This window comes from Hyperoodon ampullatus, assembly GCF_949752795.1.
Source record: "Hyperoodon ampullatus genome assembly, chromosome: 3".
Classification (NCBI taxonomy): domain Eukaryota; kingdom Metazoa; phylum Chordata; class Mammalia; order Artiodactyla; family Ziphiidae; genus Hyperoodon; species Hyperoodon ampullatus.
This window is the reverse complement of record NC_136916.1, coordinates 106504708-106532084: the sequence shown is the minus strand read 5'-3', so window position 1 is coordinate 106532084 and position 27377 is coordinate 106504708. Positions and strand designations below refer to the sequence as shown.

Here is a 27377-nt window from a genome sequence, read left to right as displayed (position 1 = left end):
GGGACTCCAAACAGAGCAGTCGTACACTATGTAGGGTCTGGGGATGCAGGGTACAGTGGCAGTGAGAGGAGCGGGCTGCGGGCCGCAGGGTGGGATTGGGAGGTAGAGTCACGCCAGCACCTCACAGTGTGCCAGACCGCTCATTTCAGTCACCCTCCCCCTGAAGCCGAGGCCTGGGCCCCCTGGTCTGGTCGAAGCAGCTCTTCAGGTAGAGATGCCACACTTGGCATCGAGATCCTTGACTCCTGTGGGCTCGATATCATCGACGCCGGGGTCAGGGAGCGTCTCCATTGGCTGGAGTCCAATGAGGTAGGCTGACTCCGTCTCCCCCTTACCCTTCCCATGCTGACGGGCAGGATACCTACGGGATGGCTGGCCGGCCGTCCTCCCACCCCAGTTCCGAGCCTCGAGGCCCAGGACTGCCAGCCTTTCCTTGACAGCTGGGCAGGCCTAGCCTGGCCTGAGAAAGCGAACCATGAGATAAGGGACGGGCTGCCTCTCCACAGCCCGCATGGATTTGGATCAGCTGTGACAGATTCAAGGGCAAAGGGTCCCCAGTCAGGGAAGACAATCGGGGGGGGGAGCCCACAATCGAGGTTTCTGTTTGAGAGGGGAATGTGGTTTTGATTCTGAGGTCCAGAGCCACACTGTTTCATGGTAAAGACAGCCAGAAATAAGATTCTGGGCTACGCATGTATATGTACACTTTCACTTGGGGAGAGACATTGAACCTGGCCTGCCCCAGGAAGGGATACCTGCCAGGGTAAAATTGTCAGAGGCCCACATCTGACAGCCTTTAGCAGATTCTCCCAATACCCCATACTGGGCATGTTTCCATAGGGACGCTGGTCCCCAGTTCAAGGCAGTTCAGCAAAGCTTTATGAAGTAACTTCTCTACAAAAGGCACAATGAAGGGCCCCCAGGGGGCTGTGAGAGCATTGCTGGGGTCAAGGGGAGGCCTAGCAGCAGAAGCCCAGGACCCTGGGGCGGGGGGCTCCCCCCCATCTCCAGCTCACTGCTCCAAGACCTTGAAGGACAGCGGGGTGCCACTTTTGGCAAAGGTCTTCATCAGACTGCTAGGATAGATGCACCCAAGCTTCTCTGGGGTGGGGAAGCCCCAGACCCTGTAGAGGGACAGGCTCAGCCGGTCCCCGATATAGAAGGGACCCACCCACTTGGCACTGCTGCCGTTCCTGGGAAGGGACAGCAAGAGGACCTGGTCACCCACATTCCACTCCTTCTCCTGGCTCTCCCGCTTGAAACGCCTATTCTCAGCCTTTTCACTCGTCTTCTCAGCCACCCTCCAGTGGAGCTCCAGCACCTCCCCCATCAGCTGTAGCAGGAAGACATCCATCTTGAGCCCTTCGATGTTTGCACTGCTCATCTCCCACCACAGGGGCTCGGTCAGCCTCTCCTCACCCCCTGTCAGGATCTGGAACGGCGTGGCCTGGCTGGAGGAGGCCCTGAAGGCCAGGTGCAGCAAGGGCAGGGAAGCCGCCCACTTCTTGCCGTGCAGGAAGATGAACTCCTTGAGGGCCCTCTTGAATTCCCAGTAGGCCCCGGAGCTCGTCAGGCAGGGGAACTGGAGGTCCCTACTCAAGGAGGCCACCTGGGCTCCCAGGGCCAGCCCACAGCTTACCAGGACATGGCGGGCAAACTGGGGGCCCTGGGCGGCCTCCAGCCTCACCGGAACACCCCACCTCGCGAACAAGTGCTGAAGCAGCACCTGGGCCACGGCCATGTGCGTGTAGGGCTTCAGAGGGAATGCCTCTACCCACCTGGTGTTGGGGTCAGCCACGATCAGCACGTGCTTGTGGCCTTCCTCGCTGACAGTGACTGGGCCCACCACCTCTATCTGCAGGTTGGACCAGGGGGCGGTGGACCTGAGGGGCCACAGGGACTCAATAACCTTCAACTCACTGCCTATGAGATTCCGGGGGATGCAGAACAAGCAGCTCCTGCAGTAATCTCTCACATGCTCCTGCATGCCCGGCCACCATCCCAGCAACCGCAGCTTCTTGTAGGTCTCCTCGGGCCTCTGGTGGGCCCCCATGGGGAGGTCGTGCACAGCAAAAATCAGATCCCTCCGGAGCTGCCTCGGGACTACCCAGACACGGGGCCTCTTGTCTCCCTTGAACATAAGCAGGCCGCTCTCCTTGTCGAGGCTGAGGGAGTTAAAGGCAGAACTGAAGGGTGAAGAGCTGGATAATTTCTGCCCGGCCTGCAGCTTGGCAATGATATCAGCCAGGGTGCTGTCGCTCAGCTGTAACGCCAGCAAGTTGGGCCTCTTGCCCGTGGTACGGGGAGACACCACAGGGACCGGCACATCGTCTGGCAAATTCCACCACTGGCCGCCCCCCTGGGCCCCCTGCTTGGCCAGGGTGTCCACCGTCACAGCAAACAGGGAGCCCCGGTAGGAGGTTCGGTAGATAAATGGAAGGGATGAGAGGCTGGAGGTGAGGTCTATGATGTAGGAGAGAAGGCTTGGGTGAGGTAGCGGAGCCCCGTCAGAGGAGAGGAAGCCCCGAGCCCTCCAGAGGGGCAGGAGCTCCCAGAGGAGGCTGAAGATCCAGTTGCAGTGCGTGAGGAAAACCACGGGCAGGTGGGACTGGCCAAAGCGCTCCAGGCCACAGGCCACGGCTGCCAGGTGGGCATAGGTCGGGGTGCAAGGGGAGCAAGAGAAGGAAAGGGAGACAGGGGGGCTGGTGGGAGACAGAACATAGAGACCGAAGCCAGCACACCACTCATCCTCCCGGTAAAAGCAATACCCCGACATGTGGATGCAGACAAAAGTGGACAGGTCGGAAAAAGGAGGCAGAACCTGGAAAAAACGAGGCATGGAAGCCGCAGGAGTCAGCAGCCGGTTTTCCCCTAGCAGGCCCTGGAGAAGGGTCAATTCCAGCGCCCTCTTGCCCTTGTCCTGTACCAAGAGGGACCATCTGATCAACCATGCTTTGGCAACCCTGCGGCCGTCCCATGCCCCAGGGTCCACAGTGGTCCTGGAGGCATAGGAAAGGCCCAGGACCACTGGGGTGTCTCCAATGCAGCGGGAAAAATGCTTGAGGGCCCAGGCCATGGCATAGGGGCTGTCTCCCCCTGACTGCGGGCCCTCGCTCTCCTCGTCGGGGAGGAGGGGTTTCGAGGTATAGGCTACGGGGTGCTTTCTCCCTGAGCGCTCCTGGTACACAACAGCTGTCAGGGCCACTTGGCTCACCGACACCTCCAGGCGGAAGGGCAGCTGGGGGTTGGGGGCCGTCAGGCAGAGGGCGGACACCAGAGCTCGCTTCAGGGCCAGGAAGGCCTTCTCATGCTCCCAGTCCCACTGCCAGTCTGGCTTCTGCTTGAGGAGCCTGTGCAGGGGCCCCACAAGGGCTTCATAGTCAGGGATGACGTCCCGGTGGGAGTCCATGAATCCCACGAAGAAGGAGAGTGCGGTGAAGTTGCTGGGGATGGTCATCTGGGCCAGCTGGGCAAGAACCTGCTGGCAGGGAGCCTTCCCATCCCAGGGGATGCCCAGGGAGGGAGAAGGTACCGCCGGCAGGAGATCGATGTCAAGGGCTTCATCCTGGGGGTCGTGCAGGCTGAGGCACCGGAGTATTTCCTCTGAGAGGGAAGAGCTCTCAGCCCTGAACACGGACATCAGCGAAGAGTCCAGGTCCTCCTCCTTTTCGGCCGGCTTCTGCATCTCCTGCTCTTCTCTCTGCCTCTCCTCCTTCTCCTCCCTGACTTCTTCCACATTCTGCAGACTCTCCGGGGGCCCAGGGTCAGCATCCTCACTCAGCTCAGAGACACTGGCAGAGCTGGGAGGAAGGGTCTTCCACACCTTCAGGAAGTTGCCAATGTCAGTGTCCAACCTACACCAAAACAGCAGGACAGAGGAGTCTGATGGAGGAGGTGGGGGACAGCCCGCCCCAAGAGGCCATCCAAGGCGAAACCACATCTGTGGAAGCCCCACAGAGCCTCACCCCATTCCTGAGTTTCCCTGAGGCTGGGCCGAGGGCCCGCCTCCAACATGGCACAGCCTCAGACAGGACCTGCCCGCAGATATTCCCTCCACTCCCAGCATCTGCCGGACGGCAGTGTTAGAGATTCATCTGGGCTTTGAAGACTTATCCAGTCAAAACCTCATTGACCAAGTGACATGTCCAACCAGTTTTAAGCCAATGGTTTGATAAGAATTAGATGACTGGTACTTCCAATGGGACTCCAGGATAAGCAAGCTGGGGGAGGTCAAGAAAGGGAAGGAGGTTTGACATGGGGCTTGGGAGCGCACAGCTCCCAAGCTCACAAACCTCGGCCACATCACTTTTCTTCAAATTGGAGAAATGGGACTGGGGGACCTGGCCCGGGAAGCAGTGCCCTGCCCAGAAGGTCCTGACCACAGTCCCCTGCCAGGCCCAGGGAACTGGGAGGTGAGCAGCAAGGCAGCTCAGAGTGGGTGGAAGCCAGAGGAACTGAGTTACCGCAAATCAGTTCTGCCGGCAGCAGCACAATGACCTTGGGAAAGTACTTGAGTCTCAGATTCCTCATCTGTAAAACGAGGACAGTGGTCACGTATGTCTAACTCAAGCTGTGAGGATCAAAGCGGGTAATAAATGTGCAAAAAGTTCTACTTGGTATGTACTCCAGACACAGCTTCCCCTGCACACAATGAAACAAGAACAAGGCGGTTCACCGCAGCACTGGTACCAACAGCATAACACGGAAACTGTCGAATGGGCCTCCACAAAAGACCCCATAAACCTGTGCGTACTCACATAATGGAATAGAGCATGGACATTAAAGCCAGCCACATGAACTAACATGGCATACATCTGGGAAAAACAATAAAACATGGCGACAAATGCCAGTTGTGGAATGTTACATATAGTATTGAAGCCCGTGTGCAAGACTGTGAAACTGTAAAACCATATTTTAAGTGGTTTATGGATGTGCAGATGTGGGTGGAAGTACAAAGACCTGAAAAACTCAAATCACTCTGCTCACTATTAAGCACTAGACAAACGTTGGCTAGCACCAAGGGGAAGCTTCCAGTCAGCCCCAGGAGCGGCTGGGAGGCGGGGTGTGGAGGGGGGTGCCTGGCCCATTACCTGTTTGGCTTCTTCAGAAACTCATCCAGAGTGGGGCCATCACGGCCCAGAGGATCGTCAGGCACCATGAAGAGATTCCCCGCAAAAGTGAAGGGCAGCAGGCTGGACCCGGGATGGAGGAGGAAACGTCACAGAGGAGCCCTTGACCCACCCACACCCCGCTGCCACCTGGTAGCTCCACAGGGGCTGAGACCCACCTCTCCTCCCAGCAGGTGCTGATGAGCCCCGCTCCAAGGCCCTTCCTCCTGCCCAAACCCCTCCTGCCAGGGACTGCCCAGCACCCGAGGGGAAGGAACAGCCCAATCCCCTGGGAGCTGCCTCACCGATCTTTGACCATAAGTTTCTTGGAATTATTCATCAGGACGTGGAGTTGCTCGTTGGTGACGATGATGCCATCTGTCTCTTCCGCCAGCTTTACCATGAACCTGCAGGGAGAGGGGAAGTCGCTAACGACCCAGTACCCAGACCCTCACCTCCCCGGTCCTCTGAGAAAATGAACTTGCAGCTTCCTGTTGAGGTGTGTTGGATAAAAACCCTGCCCTTGATAGCCGGGGAGCCAAGACTCAAGAGCCCATCCTTGTCTATGCAGCCGACTGGGATGTCCACTCGCCCCTGGGAGGGTGAACTGGGATGCACATCCCCCAACTGTATATGCAAACACAGACCCCTATTTTACACATAGGCATTCACATACACATGCTCAGACCCGCACACAGAAAGCCATGCACTTGTCCACATCCATACGTGCATTTTTACTTCTTCGGTTTCCACACCTGTCAAACTAATATAAAATACCTACCCTCGATTGCTGTGAGGATTAAACTGAATGAGACAATACACTAGACACTGAAGTGTCTAGTTCAGTGCCTGCCACAAAGCGTGTATCAAGTATTCCATGATTACTCTTCACCAATGCACAACATTCAGGTACATGCCAAGACACATATACATACATATGGATATGTGTATACACGTATAAAAACACATACCTGAATAAACAAATCCATTTTTCCAAGGATCACTTCTCCTCGAAAGAGGGCTGTGACCAGGAAAGAAAGCAAAGGCCACCTACTTCTCGGCATTCCCTGCAGAGTGCCATTCTGCCAGCCATGAGCATGCAATTCCACAAGTGACCAGCAGAGGGGCCTTCTGCAAGGAAGCTACCTTCCCTCAAACCCAGGCCTGAATTTAAAGGCACTTAAAGACCTTACCCGGGGGGGAGGGGCCAGCTCTTGAAGGAAGGATGCCTGAGCTGCCCTGCCCAGACCTTCCCAGGCTTGAAGGCTGAGCGGGCGCCAGGTCTTGGGGAGGAACAGAACTTCTCCCTGCCTGGCATGGGAGGTGCTTAAGTGGAGCCAAGACCTGGCCTGCTGGACATCGAGTCCAGCCCAGGGTCAGTGACCTGGACAGGGCCTTCTCGGCCCCATCAGAGGCAGCATCACAGGCACCCCTATGCGCACTGGTCGTGCAGCCACGCTGGGGAGTGGGTGCTGAGGACTTGCAAGTAGGGAGGCATTCAGGCTTTAGCTAGGAGACAGGGCCAATCTGACTCCATTTTCAGAGCCCAGCCAGGGCTCCAGTCACATACAGCCACACACATACCTCCTCCCAGGGCCAGGGCTGGTGGGAGGAAAAGACTGCAGCAATTCCTTGAGAAAACCTGAGCTTCAACCCAAACTGGCACCCAAATCAGCCGCTGGGGGAAGCAGCTCGCTTGAAGCACCAGGAGTCACCTGGGCTAGTCCCATCCAAAGAAAGCAGAGGGTTTCACCCCATACTTCATGGGGGAGAAAGCCTCTTAGCTCAGGGAAATTGGGCTGCAGAGTCCCAAATTCAGGAACACCTCTTGGGTTTGAATAGCGCCGACCTTGGAGCCCTCTCCTCTCTGTGTCTCTCCCTCTGCCTACAGAGGGCCAGTGTACCACACCACCCTCTCTGACATGACCCTCTGACTTATTTGCTTCCATCTCCCCAGAGCAAATGAGGCAAGACTCCACCTGACACACCAGCCCAGCCCAAGCCCCGGGGCCCCACAAGAGAAGTCCTGCAGGCCAGCACACCTATAATCGTAGGTAGTGATCTTCTTGCCGTTCTCGAGCTGAGAGGGGGTGATTGAAAGCATCTTGAGGGAGTGTAGCTTCGTCAGAAAGTGGCTCTCTGGAGGTGAAAGGCAGAAGACAGCGATGGTCAGAGGAAGGGCTAAGTGGAAAAGGCCATGGTGGGGACAGAAAGGCAAGGAAAAGTAAGGCATAGAGAGTAAGCCCACTGGAGGGGCTGGGCAGCTGGGGACAGCTCACCTCTCACCCTCCGGTTCTTCTTAAGCTGCCAGGTGGGTACAAACACAGTGACCTCTCGGTGTCCCCGGTTCCAGAAGTACTGCACTGCCATGGCAATGCCCCGGCAGGAGAAGAAGTGCTGGAGGCCGTGCCTGGGGTTGGGGGGTGGCGGGGGGAGATGGGGGGAATTAGTGAGGTAGCAATTTTCCGCCCTAGGAATGGCCCTGCCTCTCTACCCCTCCCTCAAAGCCAGCCTAGGGCAGCACATCTGGCAATGCCAGGGCATCAGCACCACGGGCACCAACAATGCCCCCTCTCCTCTCACCATCATCAAACAGTGAGCAGCTGCTGGGTCCACTCACCTGCTCTGTGTGTGTGTGTGTGTGTGTGTGTGTGTGTGTGTGTGTGTGTAGGGGCCTCCAGGGCAAAAGGAAGGAGAAGGCAACCTCTACATCCAAAGGGCTCAGTTTAGGACTGGAAGCAAACAAACATTTGCTGACCGACTGTGTGCTGGGAGTGTGCTCAGCACAGATAACTATTCTACTGTGTGGGCAAACGAAGACATCCCGCATGTATTTATGCTAGCACACATACAGCAGTAAGTGCTGTGCAGAGAGAGTGATCTCTGAGAGTTGGCATGGTTGGAAAAAGCTTCACGGGGGAGATCAGTGCTGGACCTTAAGGGATGGGCTAAACATCTGAAAACTGGCCTGGGCTTGACAGACCCCATGCTATGTGAGGCAGGATGAAATGGGAAGAGCATGGGCCTGGGCAGTGGGTAGATCTGAACCCAAAGGCCAGCTGGGCCCCTTACTGGCTCTGGGACCTTGGTCAAGATTAATCGCTTCTCTGAGCCTGTTTCTGCTTCTATGAGGGAAGGAGAACAGAAATCTACTTTTGAAGGCTGCTGGGATGATTCCACGAACACCACCCAGCATGCAGTAGCCCCTCAACATGTACCACTTCCCTCCCATCTTTCCCCCATTTGAACCCCATGTCACCAGTACACAGAGGTCAAGAAAGGACGCTCACAGTCTATCACCCCAGGGACACCCTGCCCGAGCTCCCCAGCATCCCCAGCCCACCCCAGGTCCGTGGCTACTCACACCATGGCCACGCTGCTGCCGTCAATGACCACTCGCCTCAACCCCTGGTTCCCCGGTTCTTCTGACAGGTTCAGCTCAAAGGGTGTATTCAGGGCCTCGTGGTACCTCTGGAAGCTGGTTACTGTGCTGTTCGCCTGTGGGTGGCGAGGCGGCTGCCTCGGAACCCCCTCCCAAGCCCCTAGGAGCCCCTCCACCTGAGGCTGGCGCTTACTACTGGGAGCCAAAGTGCCACTGGACTGGGGCCCCTGCCTTCCAGCTTCCCCCTGGCCCTTCAGGAAGGAAGCACTGCCCCTTGACGAAGGCTGGCCCTCACTTGGGAATTTGGCTGCATCCAGGGTTGGCCCTGGATCTGTGGGTGCCTTCTGAGCTGCAGGCATTTTCAGAGCTCTGCAAGTTTTGGGAGCTGCAGGTGCTTTGGGGGCTGCAGGGGCTTTAGGAGCTGCAGGTGCTTTGGGAGCTGTAGACCCTGTTTTAGCTGTAGTCCCAGTCTGGGCTCTGGGTGTTTGGGGACCTGCAGGTGATGTTTTTGCTGCATGCCTTTTCTGAGTTGTGGGAGTTTTGGGAGCTGCAGGCACCATTTGAGCTGCTGGTGCCAGTTCACCCACAGCTGCCTTTTGTGCTGTGGGCACCACTTGAGCTGCTGGCTTTGTTGGAGCCAAAGGCACTTTGGGGGCTACAGGTTCTTCATGGACTGCCGGCATAATCTGGGTTTCAGGCACTTTGGGGGCTTCAGGCAGCAGGGGATTTGTGGGTGGGGTTTGAGCTGTGGGCACTGCTGCAGCCATGGGCACTTTGAGAGTTTCAGGCACTGTTTGAGGTTCAGGTCCTGAAGGAGCTGTCAGCCCCCCTTGAGTGGCGGGCCTCCCCTGAGCAGTAGGCACCCCTTGCCCTGTGGAGGGCCCTGGAAACGGCCTCTCTTCGGGTTCCTTACAATCCCACTGCATATTTCCTCGATCTCCCGGCTCACTTCCAGCTTGGAGTTGGGGTGTAGAGGTCAAAGGTGGCCCTATCTGTGGAAGTCCTGGGCTAGCCTTGTCCATTACCCCTGAGCCTCCAGAGACCACCAATAAACTCATTACTTTTTTAGGGGTCTCTGGCCTTGGGCAATTCTGTAGGGCTGCCTCTCCTCCTGGCCCCCCATCTGGTCTACAATCTGGGCTTTCCACTCTGGGCAAAGGAACCAGCTCCTTCTGTTTCCATCCCAGATTTAAGGGCAAAGAATTCTGCCCTGGCAGCTTGAACTGAATGGGGCCCAGTGGCCTCTGCCAGAAAGGGAAACTGAAGCAAGCCTGGGACAGGAGCCAGGCCAGGTGGAGAGAATGCAGTTCATTGATCCTCCAGAAGGTTGCAGCAATAGTCCCCGGCCACAAGGGCCCAAAGGCTGGCCCCGGGGTCCAGGACTTCCAGGGCGAGCACACACTCAGGGCTGATACTGGAGGCTGGAGAGGGAGCTTGTCTTCCCCTCTCCGGGCCTGCCGCTGCTGGGACGAGGCTTGTGTGCGGTCCGCAGGGTCCTGGCTGCTGCTGGCTTGTACTGACCCTTCCTCACAAGCACTGTCCGTACCACCTTGGTTGTTGGAACCAACCCTGGAGGAAACCCAAGTTTGTTGGAAAGCTGGTAAGGCCAGTTAGGTCCCAAACTCTTTCCCTGGGGTTGGGCAGAGAAGCCAAACGGATTCTCCAGAACTTACCGTACCAGCTGGTTTGCTGTCTCCAGCTGAGTGTTCTGGCCTGGGATTAGGGCCCCCATGGCTCCGAGGCTGGTTAACCTCTTCGAATTTTCTGGGCTCCCCATCTCCAGTAAAGGCCCAGGACCGTCTCCCATGGACACCATGGCTGGACCTTCCTTCTGCTGGTGGGTCGGGCAGATCAGGAGCTCGGGGTCCGAGCGGGAGTCGGAGGTGCCAATGCAGCCGAGCCACTGGATGATGTCCTCCTTGCCCGCAGCATCCCGCACCAGACTCAACAGCAGCTCCTGGACTGCTGCGGGCAGCTGCAGCAGGTCCCCTGCATACTGGTCACCACGGATCCAGACCAGAGCCCCAAAAGCCCGGGTCACCTCGGCTTCCCAGATGCCCCGGGGGGTGAGCAGAGGGGCAGGGCCCCAGCGCAGCCGCCCTACCAGCTCCTCCAGCCAGTTCTGGGTCATGATGAAAGACTCGGTCAGCCCGCCCACCATCAGGGAGCCCGGCGGGCCAGGCACCAGGTAGGCCAGCGTGCTCCAGCACAGGCAGTCCAAGAAGAGGCCCTGGGCCCCAAGGAAGGCGCAGTGAAGGGCCGCCGGGTAGCGGACCTCCTTCCACAGCTCCGGGCTGCACAGGCCCTTCAGATACTCCTGAAGCCAGTGGGGAGAGCACAAAGGAAGCCAGCCGTTATGGGCCTGCCACTGGCACTCACTCCCCTCACAAGCACATGCCCTGCCCCTGCCCACCATAAGCCAAATGACACCCCCGGCCCAACACTCTCTCCCTGGTCCTGACTCCTCACACACTCATCTCTTTCCAGGGAGCTCTGACAGATGGCGGGTGGGGGGCGGAGGGAGGGGGAGCACCTGGGCTTGGAGTCAAGGGCCCTGGTTCTAGTTCCAACCTGACCTCAGTAGGTTAAGGTTACTGTGGGAAATCTGTCATCTTCTCAGGGCCTCAGTCTCCTCACCTATAAAATGACGGATTAAATGAGATACTCCTAAGGTCCAGTCCTACCCTGGCATTCTAGAATTGTGAAATAGCTGGGGGGAGGGGGATGGCACATTACTGAGCACCCTCCATGTGCCAGGAGCTTATGTGACCTGGAGCAAGTTATCTACCGTCCTTATGCCTAGGTTTCCTCATCTGTAAAATGGGGATAATGGTTCCCACCTCATTAAGCTATTATGAAGCTTCAGTGAGATAATACAAAAGAAGTGCTTAGGGACTTCCCTGGTGGTGCAGTGGTTGAGAGTCCGCCTGCCAATGCAGGGGACACGGGTTCATGCCCTGGTCCGGGAGGATCCCACATGCCGCAGAGCAGCTGGGTTCATGAGCCATGGCCACTGAGCCTGCGCGTCCGGACCCTGTGCTCCGGAACAGGAGAGGCCACAACAGTGAGAGGCCCGCGTACCGAAAGAAAAAAAAAAAAAAAAAGAAGTGCTTAGCTTATGCCTGGCACAGCCTATTCCCATTTTGCAGGCTCAGAAAGGCTCCATCGCTGACCCAAGGACACACAGCTAGTGGGTGACTGGGTAAGGACCACAGCCCACATCCATCTGACTGTGAAAGCAGAGCTCTTTCCACGTCCTTGGGCTGACTACACAGTGCCTACAGGGTAATCCACTGAGATTCTGGTTTATCCCCCTGCAGAAGGTCTCCGGCACAACCTGTACCTGTAACCATGGTAACTCTGTTGCCCGGAGGGGACAGAGGAGAAGGTAAGTCGCTGGGCCAGTATCCAGGGAATCCCCACAGATACGCACAATGGCTGAACCAGAAGGGAAGCCTCTGGCCATCTGGGCACCAGGTCCTTGTGTTTCCAGGGCTCACACACTCAGTCTTTAGCAGTCACTGGGACAGGAGAGGTTGGGTTGCTCCACTATATGGCTGAGTTCCACCAGCATGACCCCATGAGCTCCAAGGAACCATGAGCACTCCCTCTTAATTAGCCAACCCTTGATGACTGCATTAGCCCTCAAGTCTCTCCTCATGCCTGCGTCAGTGACAGTCATTCCTCTTCCCGCTTTCCCATGACAGCTCCATTATGGACCAAATGCTCCATTTTGGATCTCCAGCAGCCATCCCAAAGACCGCTCTGCTCAGTACCCAGACCATCCTTCCCTGCTCAGGCCTAAGCTTATCTCTGCCACATGGCCAGGCTATGGACCTCCAACACCTTCCCCAAAGGGCCTACGGTACACCCAGGCACTTAGGCCCATGTCTAACCCCTTTTCAGTCAGTCCAAAATCAGCTCAAAATCTGATAGACATCCCAAGCCAACCCCTCCCACCCAGAACCTCAGCTGGTCTGCACTGCCTGGCAAGGGTGAATCTGACCAGGTGGAATAACTCTCATCGACCTGAACAAACTCCCCCACCCCATGCACCCCACGTTCTAACTACATGTAAACAATATGTAAAAGTGAAGAGATGGGGCTTCCCTGGTGGCGCAGTGGTTGAGAGTCCGCCTGCCGAGGCAGGGGACGCGGGTCCATGCCCCGGTCCGGGAAGATCCCACATGCCGCGGAGCAGCTGGGCCCGTGAGCCATGGCCGCTGGGCCTGCATGTCCGGAGCCTGTGCTCCGCAGCGGGAGAGGCCACAACAGTGAGAGGCCCACATAACGCAAAAAAAAAAAAAAAAAAAAAAAAAAAAACTGAAGAGATGTGCTCAGGAAGAAGATGGTGGGTGGTTTCTTTCTCTGTCTGCAAAGACCTTAAAATATTTATTGTTCCATTAACCGTCCATATTTTTAAACAAAAAGATATATTGGAAATGAGACAATTTTCAAAATAATAAATCTGAACTGATATTTATTGAATACTTACTATGTGCCAGGCTCTTTACATACATCAGCTCATTGATTCCTCTCTCAGCCCTATAAGGAAATTACTATTATCCCCATTTTAGGTGAGCAAGGAAGGGCACATGTCCGAGGTCACACAGGTAGTAGGCTGGGACACTTAGGCACTCTGACGCCAAAGTCTGGGGTCTTAACCATGATGCTGTCTATACCTTAGAGCAAAAACCGATATGGAAACAACAGGCATTTACATCCAGAAAATATCTGGAGCAATTTTCCTGCTTAAAGCCCACCCAGACCTTTTTCTCCAAGAGGAGAAAAAATAGAGAAGAGGCAGGAACAAAATAAGCACAGAAAAATGTGCATTTGTTAAAATATGTTGCCCAATGTCCCACAAGTCATTTGTCAACTTGTAAGTTAAATAAAAACAATACCACCAGGCAGTTTACTACTGCTCTATACTTGATCAATCCTGACTTAGGATTCTCCTTTCTCATAAGTCAGTTGCTATACATTGTCTGCTTTCCAGAACCACCCCAAATTACACCACAGAATACTCAAAAAGCTCAAAAAAATGGCAACACCAAGAAACTCTGGAATTGGGAATGAAAGAGAACATTTTTTAAAAGGTGGACTTAGATAAAGTTGTTTGAGGAGCAGTTAGATCTGGGAGCCCACCCACCCTTCTACACAAAGGCTGAGCAAGTACCTCCCTACCCACTGGAGTTTATTCTGTAGAAAGTAAAAGGCAAGGTCTTAGGATCAGAGGTTGATCTGCATACCTGAGGGTGTGGGTACCATAAAAATCATGAAGGAAGAGAGGAAAGCCAGTAGTGAGGTCTACAGTGAGTGCTGAGTGCAGAGAAACTCATTCTTCCCATATAGAGACTCCGCAATAGTAACTGATGATGGATGAAGACAGATACTCACACAGAGAGTTCTCACTGGGGCACCTCAGAACAGTGGGGGAAACTACAAACTTCCAGAGAGAAAAAAAGCTTCTCATACAAAGGACCAGGGACCGAGAACAACTTCAGATATCCCTAAAGCAAGAAGTCAATGGATTAATGCCTTCTCATTTCTGAAAGAAAATAATTTTCCATGTATAATTTGATACCAGCCACATTGTCAATCAAGTGACCATCAGATATGCAATGTAGATATACATATATGCAACCCCAAGAGTTTACCTCCTATAAAACCTTTCTCAGGAAGTTACCAGAGAGCATTTTCCAGCAAATCAAGAAAAGAAACCAAGAAAGGAGACCCAACATAAAAAAAAAAAGCAAAAGACACTCTCCAGGAAGATTGTGGAGAGAAATCTCAGAATGTGTTCATCCATTCAATAAACACTACTGAGCACCTACTACGTGTCAGGCACGGTTCTAGAAGGCATGGAGGACGACTAGTTCAGATTGGACAGTGGGACTCCAGAATCAACATGCTTGTTTTGGCACCATCTTTCTAACTTGGTGACGCTACTGAAGGACGTGCTCCACCAACTCAAGGCAAAGACACAGCGTCCAGGAAACGAGGTATCTATCAAGGAAAAAAGGCAAGAGGATGCCAAGAATGAGAGCAAACGGGAGTCTCAGGATGACAGCTGTGCAGTCCTGACCAGACAGAAAGAAGGCTGCCCCCAGGAAAAAATTTGGAACTGACAGACCATCTTGAATCAATAGATTGTTCTTGTAGAAAATTGTAGTGAGAAGCTACTGAAAGTTATAAGAATTAGCAATGGGTACAAAGGAAAACAAGCAAACTGGAAAGGAGTTGAGTTCTTTACCTCAGGGAAATCGAAAAGTAAGAGAGAAAACCTAATCACAGTACACTTCAACACTTAAATGTAAATGATATTTGCAAGGGCATAATGTTGCAAATACTAAATACAGATTTAACAGAAAAATGAAATATAACTCTATTGGGAAGAAAAAAGGGATGGCAATATAAGGGAGCTAAATCCTCATCTATAATAATAGGAAGTAAAAAGATATCTAAAATTGATTAATCAAAAGATATAGTAGCTACATATTTTTTTTAGGAATGTGGAGGTGTAGAAATGCCAGAGCAGATATTTTCTATGGGGAAGAGCACTAAAGAGGGAGTTGGCAGGGACAAGGCAAGGAATCACTGCGTTATACTGTGAGCTTTTTAAAAATTATTGGACTTTTAAATTATGTATTATTTTGATAAAAGAAAAATTAAGTTTAAAATAAAGGAGAAGGATTAGGTGCCCACAACACAATTAGATGTGCTGGTAAGTGTTTAACAATCATCCAGTTATGGGGGAAATAGTCCCGATTTGTACCATTTGCCAATTTCTGTGGTGTAAATACTCCTTCCATGGTTGATTTCAAACTACCAACAGGACTCCATTGGCTCAAAAACTTCCTGAATTTTCAACGATGGGTCAGCAGGGGTTGGTTCCAGCACACCCCTGGCCACTACCAGCTTCCGTGGTACCGCTCAGTCAGTGTGGGCCAGGGACAGATCAACTTCCACCTGACAGCAAAGCCCAAAGTCAGCAAACCACACCCTGTCCCACAGCTCCCCACTCCAACCTCTGGCTCCCCATCACCTCCCTCCCTCCATCGTGTCCAAAAAGGGGAGAATCAAGCTGTCACCTGTCCTCTCTGCGCCAGACCCTTCTTTACATCGTTGCCAAGAAGGACAGAAGAGCTGAGCAGGGCTCGTCTCTGGGCGACTTTGATCATTAGTAAAAACCCTCCTTTCCACTCTGAGGTGAGGCTGATTTCACCTCAGAAAGGCCAGGCCTCCCCAGTGTTTCTTTTTGCTGCCTAGGAATGTGATCTCCAGCAATGTCTTCATTATTTTTTAAATCCCACCACAAGAAAACTACTTCAAGGCACTTCCGAGTTCTACAGAGTTTTTCCTGGAAAACCAGTGCATATAATGTAGAAAACACCCGGGCTCTTCTCCAGAGAAGCCTGTATCCTTCTTGACCCCTCCTCCCCTCACAGACAAGACACCCCCATCCATCACCCCTTTCCCATCCTACAAGCTCCAGTCTCACTGAGCCCTCTCTGCCAGCTGGCCTGTGTATATTAGGCCATTATCCAGGTGCGTGATTCTGTGCCCCTACAGCTGGGATTGGGGTCAGCCACAGCACTTCCACATGGAAACCACAGGACATCCTTATACCTGGGAAATTTTCCTGTAACAGATTGTTGGGCCTTAGAAAGCATTTAATCCAAGCTTCTCACTTTGCATACAAGGAGACCGAGACTCAGAGAGGGAAAAGAACTCATTCAAAGTTATACAGCTAGGGCTTCCCTGGTGGCGCAGTGGTTGAGAGTCTGCCTGCCGATGCAGGGGACACGGGTTCGTGCCCCGGTCCGGGAAGATCCCACATGCTGCGGAGCAGCTGGGCCCGTGAGCCATGGCCGCTGAGCCTGCGCGTGCGGAGCCTGTGCTCCGCAACGGGAGAGGCCACAGCAGTGAGAGGCCCGTGTAACGGAAAAGAAAAAAAAAAAAGAAAGATAAGGGGAATGGAGAAAGCCACTGGTTACACTAGCAAGGCCTGAGGTGTGAGGGAAAGCCGGTGGGCCCAGGAACTCTGTGGCAGCAGTGGGAGCAGGAGTAGCCAAGCCTGGAGAAGCTGATGGAGGATATAAGCGGGGGATGGGCAAGCTAGACACTTCAGAAAGCACCAGTCCCGGACTTCCGGGGAAGATGGCGGAAGAGTAAGACGCGGAGAATCACCTTCCTCCCCACAGATACACCAGAAATACAGCTACACGTGGAACAACTCCTACAGAACACCTACTGTACGCTGGCAGAGGACCTCAGACCTCCCAAAAAGCAAGAAACTCCCCCACGTACCTGGGTAGGGCAAAGCGGAGAGATTCCCGCACAGAGGATCGGTGCCAACCGGCACTCACCAGCCCGAGAGGCTTGTCTGCTCGCCCGCCGGGGCCGGCGGCGCTGGGAGCTGGGGCTCGGGCTTCAGTCGGAGCGCAGGGAGAGGACTGGGGTTGGCGGCGTGAACACAGCCTGAAGGGGCTAATGCGCCACAGCTAGCCGGGAGGGAGTCCGGGAAAACTCTGGAGCTGCCGAAGAGGCAGGAGACTTTTTCTTCCCTCTTGGTTTCCTGGTGCGCGAGGAGAGGGGATTAAGAGCGCTGCTTGGAGGAGCTCCAGAGATGGGCGCGAGCCGCGGCTGAAACCGCAGACCCCAGAGACGGGAGTGGGACGCTGGGGCTGCTGCCGCCGCCGCGAGGCCTGTATGCGAGCGCAGGTCACTGTCCACGCCCCCCTTCCGGGGATCCTGTGCAGCCCGTCACTGCCGGGGTCCCGGCATCCAGGGACGGCTTCCCTGGGAAAACGCACGGCGCGCCTCGGGCTGGTGCAACGTCACGCTGGCCTCTGCCGCTGCAGGCTCCACCCGCACTCCGTGCCCCTCCCTGCCCCCCGGCCTGAGTGAGCCAGAGTCCCCGAAGCGGCTGCTCCTTTAACCCTGTCCTGTCTGAGAGAAGAACAGACGCCCTCCGGCGACCTACACGGAGAGGTGGGGCCAAATCCAAAGCTGAGACCCGGGAGCTGTGACAACAAAGAAGAGAAAGGGAAATCTCTCCCAGCAGCCTCAGAAGCAGCGGATTAAAGCTCCACAATCAACTTGATGTACCCTGCATCTGTGGAATACATGAATAGACAACAAATCATCCCAAATTGAGGAGCCAGGAGTCAGTGCCGTGCCTCTGAGGTGGGAGAGCCAACTTCAGGACACTGGTCCACAAGAGACCTCCCAGCTCCACATAATATCAAACGGCGAAAATCTTCCAGAGATCTCCATCTCAACACCAGCACCCAGCTTCACTCAACGACCAGCAAGCTACAGTGCTGGACACCCTATGCCAAACAACTAGCAAGACAGGAACACAACGCCACCCATTAGCAGAGAGGCTGCCTAAAATCATAAAAAGTCCACAGACACCCCAAAATACACCACCAGACGTGGACCTGTCCACCAGAAAGACAAGATCCAGCCTCATCCACCAGAACACAGGCACTAGTCCCCTCCAGCAGGAAGCCTACACAACCCACTGAACCAACCTTAGCCACTGGGGACAGACACCAAAAACAACGGGAACTACGAACCTGCAGCCTGCAAAAAGGAGACCCCAAACACAGTAAGATAAGAAAATGAGAAGACAGAAAAACACACAGCAGGAGAAGGAGCAAGATAAAAACCCACCAGACCTAACAAATGAAGAGGAAATAGGCAGTCTACCTGAAAAAGAATTCAGAATAATGATAGTAAAGATGATCCAAGATTCTATTTCCAAGATCCAAAATCTTGGAAATAGAATAGACAAAATGCAAGAAATAGTTAACAAGGACCTAGAAGAACTAAAGATGAATCAAGCATCAATTAAAAACACAATAAATGAAATGAAAAATACTCTAGATGGGATCAATAGCAGAATAACTGAGGCAGAAGAACGGATAAGTGAGGTGGAAGATAAAATAGTGGAAATAACGGATGCAGAGCAAAATAAAGAAAAAAGAATGAAAAGAACAGAGGACAGTCTCAGAGACCTCTGGGACAACATTAAATGTACCAACATTCGAATTATAGGGGTTCCAGAAGAAGAAGAGAAAAAGGGACTGAGAAAATATTTGAAGAGATTATAGTTGAAAACTTCCCTAATATAGGAAAGGAAATAGTTAATCAAGTCCAGGAGGCACAGAGAGTCCCATACAGAATAAATCCAAGGAGAAATACGCCAAGACACATATTAATCAAACTGTCAAAAATTAAACACAAAGAAATCATATTAAAAGCAGCAAGGGAAAAACAACAAATAACACACAAGGGAATCCCCATCAGGTTAACAGCTGATCTCTCAGCAGAAACTCTACAAGCCAGAAGGGAGTGGCAGGACATAATTAAAGTGATGAAGGAGAAAAACCTGCAACCAAGATTACCCAGCAAGAATCTCATTCAGATTTGATGGAGAAATTAAAACGTTTACAGACAAGCAAAAGCTGAGAGAGTTCAGCACCACCAAACCAGCTTTACAACAAATGCTAAAGGAACTTCTCTAGGCAAGAAACACAACAGAAGGAAAAGACCTACAATAACGAACCCAAAACAATTAAGGAAGTGGGAATAGGAACATACATATCAATAATTACCTTAAATGTAAATGAACTAAATGCTCCCACCAAAAGACACAGATTGGCTGAATGGATACAAAAACAAGACCCATATATATGCTGTCTACAAGAGACCCACTTCAGACCTAGAGACACATACAGATTGAAAGTAAGGGGATGGAAAAAGATATCCCATGCAAATGGAAATCAAAAGAAAGCTGGAGTAACAATTTTTTTTTCTTTTTTTTTTTTTTTGCGGTATGCGGGCCTCTCATTGTTGTGGCCTCTCCCATTGCGGAGCACAGGCTCCGGAAGCGCAGGCTCAGCGGCCATGGCTCACGGGCCCAGCCGCTCCGCGGCATGTGGGATCTTCCCAGACCGGGGCACGAACCCGTGTCCCCTGCATCGGCAAGCGGACTCTCAACCACTGCACCGCCAGGGAAGCCCTGGAGTAGCAATTCTTATATCAGACAAAATAGACTTTAAAATAAAGACTATTAGAAGAGACAAAGAAGGACACTACATAATGATAAAGGGATCTATCCAAGAAGAAGATACAACAATTGTAAATATTTATGCACCCAACATAGGAGCACCTCAATACATAAGGCAAATACTAACAGCCATAAAAGGGGACATCGACAGTAACACACTCATAGTAGGGGACTTTAACACCCCACTTTCACCAATGGACAGATCATCCAAAATGAAAATAAATAAGGAAACACAAGCTTTAAATGATACATTAAACAAGATGGACTTAATTGATATTTATAGGACATTCCATCCAAAAACAACAGAATACACATTTTTCTCAAGTGCTCATGGAACATTCTCCAGGATAGATCATATCTTGGGTCACAAATCAAGCCTTGGTAAATTTAAGAAAATTGAAATTGTATCAAGTATCTTTTCCGGCCACAATGCTATGAGACTAGACATCAATTACAGGAAAAGATCTGTAAAAAATACAAACACATGGAGGCTAAACAATACACTACTCAATAACGAAGTGATCACTGAAGAAATCAAAGAGGAAATAAAAAAATACCTAGAAACAAATGACAATGGAGGCACGATGACCCAAAACCTATGGGACGCAGCAAAAGCAGTTCTAAGGGGGAAGTTTATAGCAATACAATCCCACCTTAAGAAACAGGAAACATCTTGAGTAAACAACCTGACCCTGCACCTAAAGCAATTAGAGAAAGAAGAACAAAAATCCCCCAAAGTTAGCAGAAGGAAAGAAAGCATAAAGATCAGATCAGAAATAAATGAAAAAGAAATGAAGGAAACGATAGCAAACATCAATAAAACTAAAAGCTGGTTCTTTGAGAAGATAAACAAAATTGATAAACCATTAGCCAGACTCATCAAGAAAAAAGGGAGAAGACTCAAATCAATCGAATTAGAAATGAAAAAGGAGAAGTAACAACCGACACTGCAGAAATACAAAAGATCATGAGAGATTACTACAAGCAACTCTATGCCAATAAAATGGACAACCTGGAAGAAATGGACAAATTCTTAGAAATGCACAACCTGCCAAGACTGAATCAGGAAGAAAAAGAAAGTATGAGCAGACCAATCAAAAGCACTGAAGTTGAAACTGTGATTAAAAATCTTCCAACAAACAAAAGCCCAGGACCAGATGGCTTCACAGGCGAATTCTGTCAAACATTTAGAGAAGAGCTAACACCTATCCTTCTCAACCTCTTCCAAAATATAGCAGAGGGAGGAGCACTCCCAAACTCATTCTACGAGGCCACCATCACCTTGATACCAAAACCAGGCAAGGATGTCACAAAGAAAGAAAACTACAGGCCAATATCACTGATGAACATAGATGCAAAAATCCTCAACAAAATACTAGCAAACAGAATCCAACAGCACATTAAAACGATCATACACCATGATCAAGTGGAGTTTATTCCAGGAATGCAAGGATTCTTCAATATACGCAAATCAATCAATGTGATACACCATATTAACAAAGTGAAGGAGAAAAACCATATGATCATCTCAATAGATGCAGAGAAAGCTTTCGACAAAATTCAACATCCATTTATGATAAGAACCCTGCAGAAAGTAGGCATAGAGGGAACTTTCCTCAACATAATAAAGGCCATATATGACAAACCCACAGCCAACATCGTCCTCAATGGTGAAAAACTGAAACCATTTCCACTAAGATCAGGAACAAGACAAGGCTGCCCACTCTCACCACTCTTATTCAACTTAGTTTTGGAAGTTTTAGCCACAGCCATCAGAGAAGAAAAGGAAATAAAAGGAATCCAAATTGGAAAAGAAGAAGTAAAGCTGTCACTGTTTGCAGATGACATGATACTATACATAGAGAATCCTAAAGATGCTACCAGAAAACTACTAGAGCTAATCAATGAATTTGGTAAAGTAGCAGGATACAAAATTAATGCACAGAAATCTCTGGCATTCCTGTACACTAATGATGAAAAATCTGAAAGTGAAATCAAGAAAACACTCCCATTTACCATTGCAAAAAAAGAATAAAATATCTAGGAATAAACCTACCTAAGGAGACAAAAGACCTGTATGCAGAAAATTATAAGACACTGATGAAAGAAATTAAAGATGATACAAATAGATGGAGAGATATACCATGCTCCTGGATTGGAAGAATCAATGTTGTGAAAATGACTTTACTACCAAAAGCAATCTACAGATTCAATGCAATCCCTATCAAACTACCACTGGCGTTTTTCACAGAACTAGAACAAAAAATTTCAAAATTTGTTTGGAAAAACAAAAGACCCCGAATAGCCAAAGCAATCTTGAGAACGAAAAACGGAGCTGGAGGAATCAGGCTCCCTGACTTCAGACTATACTACAAAGCTACAGTAATCAAGACAGTGTGGTACTGGCACAAAAACAGAAAGATAGATCAATGGAACAGGATAGAAAGCCCAGAGATAAACCCACGCACATATGGTCAACTTATCTTTGATAAAGGAGGCAGGAATGTACAGTGGAGAAAGGACAGCCTCTTCAATAAGTGGTGCTGGGAAAACTGGACAGGGACATGTAAAAGTATGAGATTAGATCATTCCCTAACACCATACACAAAAATAAGCTCAAAATGGATTAAAGACCTAAATGTAAGGCCAGAAACTATCAAACTCTTAGAGGAAAACATAGGTAGAACACTCTATGACATAAATCACAGCAAGATCCTTTTGGACCCACCTCCTAGAGAAATGGAAATAAAAACAAAAATAAACACATGGGACCTAATGAAACTTCAAAGCTTTTGCACAGCAAAGGAAACCATAAACAAGACCAAAAGACAACCCTCAGAATGGGAGAAAATATTTGCAAATGAAGCAACTGACAAAGGATTAATCTCTAAAATTTATAAGCAGCTCATGCAGCTCAATAGCAAAAAAACAAACAACCCAATCCAAAAATGGGCAGAAGACTTAAATAGGCATTTCTCCAAAGAAGATATACAGACTGCCAACAAACACATGAAAGAATGCTCAACATCATTAATCATTAGAGAAATGCAAATCAAAACTACAATGAGATATCATCTCACACCAGTCAGAATGGCCATCATCAAGAAATCTAGAAACAATAAATGCTGGAGAGGGTGTGGAGAAAAGGGAACACTTTTGCACTGCTGGTGGGAATGTGAATTGGTACAGCCACTATGGAGAACAGTATGGAGGTTCCTTAAAAAACTAAAAATAGAACTACCATATGACCCAGCAATCCCACTACTAGGCATATACCCTGAGAAAACCATAATTCAAAAAGAGACATGTACCAAAATGTTCATTGCAGCTCTATTCACAATAGCCCGGAGATGGAAACAACCTAAGTGTCCATCATCGGATGAATGGATAAAGAAGATGTGGCACATATATACAATGGAATATTACTCAGCCATAAAAAGAAACGAAACTGAGCTATTTGCAATGAGGTGGATAGACCTAGAGTCTATCATACAGAGTGAAGTATGTCAGAAAGAGAAAGACAAATACCGTATGCTAACACATATATATGGAATTTTTTAAAAAATGTCACAAAGAACCTAGGGGTAAAACGGGAATAAAGACACAGACCTACTTGAGAATGGACTTGAGGATATGGGGAGGGGGAAGGGTAAGCTGTGACAAAGCGAAAGAGAGGCATGGACATATATACACTACCAAACGTAAGGTAGATAGATAGTGGGAAGCAGCCGCAGAGCACAGGGAGATCAGCTCGGTGCTTTGTGACCGCCTGGAGGGGTGGGATAGGGAGGGTGGGAGGGAGGGAGACGCAATAGGGAAGGGATGTGGGAACAGATGTGTATGTATGACTGATTCACTTTGTTATAAAGCAGAAACTAATAAAAAAAAAAAAAAAAAGACACAGACCTACTTGAGAATGGACTTGAGGATATGGGGAGGGGGAAGGGTAAGCTGTGACAAAGCAAAAGAGAGGCATGGACATATATACACTACCAAACGTAAGGTAGATAGATAGTGGGAAGCAGCCGCAGAGCACAGGGAGATCAGCTCGGTGCTTTGTGACCGCCTGGAGGGGTGGGATGGGGAGGGTGGGAGGGAGGGAGATGCATGAGGGAAGGGATGTGGGAACAGATGTATATGTATGACTGATTCACTTTGTTATATAGCAGAAACTAAAAAGAAAAAAAAAAAAAAAAGAATCCGCCTGCCAATGCAGGGCAAATGAGTTCAATCCCTGGTCCGGGAAGAGCCCACATGCCGCGGAGCAACTAAGCCCATGTGCCACAACTACTGAGCCTGCACTCTAGAGCCCGTGAGACGCGACTACTGAGCCCGCATGCCACAACTAATGAAGCCCGCGCACCTAGAGCCTGTGCTCCGCAACAAGAGAAGCCACCGCAATGAGAAGTGCATGCGCCACAACGAAGAGCAGCCCCCACTCGCCACAACTAGAGAAAGCCCGCGCGCAGCAACGAAGACCCAACGCAGCCAAAAATAAATAAATAAATAAATAATAAACAAAATCACTCTTACTTAAAAAAAAAAAAGATTAAGAACCCAAAACAATCCAAAGGCTCCTCTTGTTAATCTACCCTATGCCAGCTACTGAAAAGTCTCCATCTCAGGGGTTCCTGCACATCTGCTCTCCAGGCAGGAACCTCTCCCCTCCCCCAGTACCTCTGTCAGAACTGGAAAAACTGCTGACGAAGCAGCTCAGCAGAGGGGCTGAGGGAGGAACTTTCCAGCCTGCCTGCCCACTGGCCAGCGTGTTCTAGGCCTCCCCCACCCATGGCCTTGACCAAAATTAGGATATTGATAGAGACCCAGCTAGGGAAGGGGTGTGTGTTGGGATGGGTGGGTGCATGGGGGAGCAGGTGGTCTGGGGCTAAGGGAGGCTGTAGCATTCCTACCAGGAAATGATAAGATAAAGGAATCTGGGGGAAGAGGGAGACCTTGGCCACGACTGAGGGGTCAGAGGGAACCTGAGAGGCCCAAGCGGAGGAGAAGCTTATGAGAGAAGCCAGGGCACAAGCGATAGAGGCATACTGTGACCTGGCCTGTCCAGCGTCCAGCCCCACACAGCAAGCCCTTTCATCTGAAAGCCCACAGCCCTCCTCCCAGATTCCCACCCATCCCCTAGGGCTCTTGCCTTCCAGGGCTGCTGCAGCCCCACCTCTGAGCCCCTGCAAGAAGCTGCCTAGAGCATCAAGAGCATGGGGTGCGGAGCCCAGAGCCCTGGGTTCTGGTCGCAACCCCTGCCACGCCCCACCTACCCGACCCTGAGTGCTCAGGGAGGCCCCTTACCCTCTCCAGCCCCCAATTCCTCATCTGTAAAGTGCCAGCATTAATCTAGAAGCATCTTTAATGGCCCTTCCAGTCCCAGCTCTCTGAGAGGCTCCAAGGGGCAGCCCAGGATTTAAGGAGACTTAAAAGGCGGCAGAAAGACCTGGGCCTTCCAGGCTCTTGGTGGAGAACAAAGAGGTATGTTGCACAGACTACAGAAATGCAGGACCTTAAGTTGCTCCCCAGATGGAGGAGCAGGCTGTAAGTCCGGGGCCCTGGCCAGGGAAGGCTCACGGGGGGGACACACGACGCTGAGCCTCTCTCAGCGCACTTGAGGGACAGACGTGACACGCAAGAGAGGGGTGGGGCAGAAAAGAAAGAAGGAACCAGAGGGAAGGACCCAAGGCTGCAGATCTGGAAAGGCAGGAGGATGGCCCAGTACCTGCCCGCCATACTGCCGAATCCAGGTCGGGGGACCTCTGGGGACCCCTGGGGGGGCGGGGGGGCGAGGAACGGGAGAAGGGTCTGGCTGGAAGTGATAGGTGGGGAGAAGCTGTTTACCTTGGCTCTGCCCATGTTCTCCCTGGGCCCCTCGAGCTGCAGCCAGAAGTAGGGGGTGTCCGGGCGGCTCTGGAAAGCGTTCAGCTTGACCCTGAAGATGCGCTGCACTTGCAGCCGCTGCCGCTGCACCCGGGGCTTCGACTTGGTCTGCACCATGAACCATTCCTGCGCCGGAGGGTCGCCCCCGGACAGGAGCATGGCTGGCCCGCCCGCCCCAGGAAGTAGGGAGCCGACAGTGCCACAGGGGTCCCCCGGCCGAAGGCGCCTAAGCCACGCCCCCTCCTCCCGGCGGCGCGCCCCCGCCTTGGCCCGGGTCCTCCCGGCTCGCGGACCCACCCGCCGTGGCTCGGGCGCCCTTCCTCCAGAGCTCCGAGCCTTTCAGCGGCGGCTCCCGCTACAATCTCTTCCTGCCAGGGGTTACAGCCGGGGGTGGGACCAGTCGGGCTCCCTTCCCTCCGCCCCCAGCCTTCCCCCTTCACCACTGCGCCAGCCCCTCCGGGATGAACTTTAGCTGAGTCGGCTGGGTAGCTTCAAGGGGCGCGGAAGGAGGAGGGAGGCGGCAGGGATGGGGGCGGGGAGGGTCTTGGAAACCTCTGCCTCCCACTCGAGTTTTGGGCCCAGAGCCAGATTCCGGGGGTCAACGTTAATCTCCTTCCACATTCCCCTTTCCCCAGTGGGAGGGAAAGGGAAGGAGGGGCACTTGGGTCGGGGGAGAGCGGGTATGGTTTCGGGGACCCGGCCTTTCTCTCCGTTCCTCCTGCCCACCCTGCCGCCTCCCAGGCCTCCCTGGAGAACAGAGACCTGCGCCCCTCCTTCCCTCGGAGGAAGGGGTTAAGGGAGTGCAGGGTGGGGAGCCTGGGAGGCTGGGGCCTGTGGAAACTCTGGGCCGGAGACCGAGCAGGAAGGAGAGGGTAATAGCACCGCCTCCCAACTCCCCATCCCCAAGTCTGGGGACAGCCCGGGGCTGGCAGGCTGCCCAGACCCTCCTGAAGCCCCCAGGGCTGGAGGGGCGGGGAGAGCGCCCGAGTTTTCAGACTTGGGTTGTTTATGAAAGCCTTTTTGAGCAAGTTTGAGCTAAGCCAAGAGGGAAAGCTTTAGGATAGGAGTGAGGGTCTGGTTGGTGACAACCTCTAAGGGTTCCCTCAACCCCCGACACGCAGCCAGTCCGCTGCTTGGCATCGGTGGTCAGACACCATCCCTGAACTGGGGGGCCCGCCTCCAACACCCTGCCCTGGAGGCATCCCCAGCACAAAGAGCACGTTTTGCAGCCCTGTGGCCTGAACAGAACCTGGCTCTGTGGAGGGCAGAGTCTGCATCCTGGGCCTCGGTGAGCTTTCTTTTCCAAACCCAAACCCAGAGCTGCTGTCTGACAGGCACAAGTGTACCTATGGGGACAAAGGGCAGTGGACTTCATATTCGTTCCGCCCTGGCACATCTGGGCTGCAGGGGCTGTGGCATGTTTGTGTGCAGGTGCAGGCAGAAAGCCAGGAGCACCCCGCTGCAAGGAAAGGGCCCAGCTGGGGCAGGGGAGAGGGGCTCACACTGAGTCCTAGTCTGACCTGGACTCAGCCCCTCCTGTGCCACCCACCTCCACTCCTGCTTCTTCTCCCTAGATTGGAATCCAGAAAAAGAAAAGGGTATCTGTGTCACCTCTGGCTCCAAGGTCTGTCCACTCTGGTGTCCCTGTGCTGCCCCTCCATAGCGCCTTGAAGAAGAAGACCCTCTGGAGGAGCTTCCATCTGTCTCCACTCTTCCCACATCTAGCTGCTCTCCCTTTATCAGAAGAAGCTCTTGCCTTATTGAGCCTCAGTTTCTCCTCTGAAGCAAATGAGAGTCTCGTACCTGTGCTCCCTACTCCTTCCCTGAATAAACACTTATTTCTTGTTGCCCTCTTCCAACTGACTGTGGACTCCATGCACAGTGGCATCTTGAAGGAAAACTCTCAGGTTTAGCCCTATGT

The 27377-nt window shown here is 51.9% G+C and overlaps 1 protein-coding gene across 1 annotated transcript; it reads right to left on the bottom strand.

Annotated features, from left to right (window-relative positions):
* Positions 1-1012: 1012 nt before the first annotated feature.
* On the bottom strand, positions 1013-25615 carry NYNRIN (NYN domain and retroviral integrase containing; the record flags this gene model as incomplete). Its single annotated transcript, XM_079699161.1, has 9 exons — positions 1013-3854; positions 5091-5192; positions 5414-5515; positions 7151-7247; positions 7388-7518; positions 8473-8606; positions 9906-10059; positions 10164-10807; positions 25418-25615. 9 exons carry the CDS (start codon positions 25613-25615, stop codon positions 1013-1015), a joined length of 4404 nt encoding a protein of 1467 aa, XP_079555287.1.
* Positions 25616-27377: the final 1762 nt, after the last annotated feature.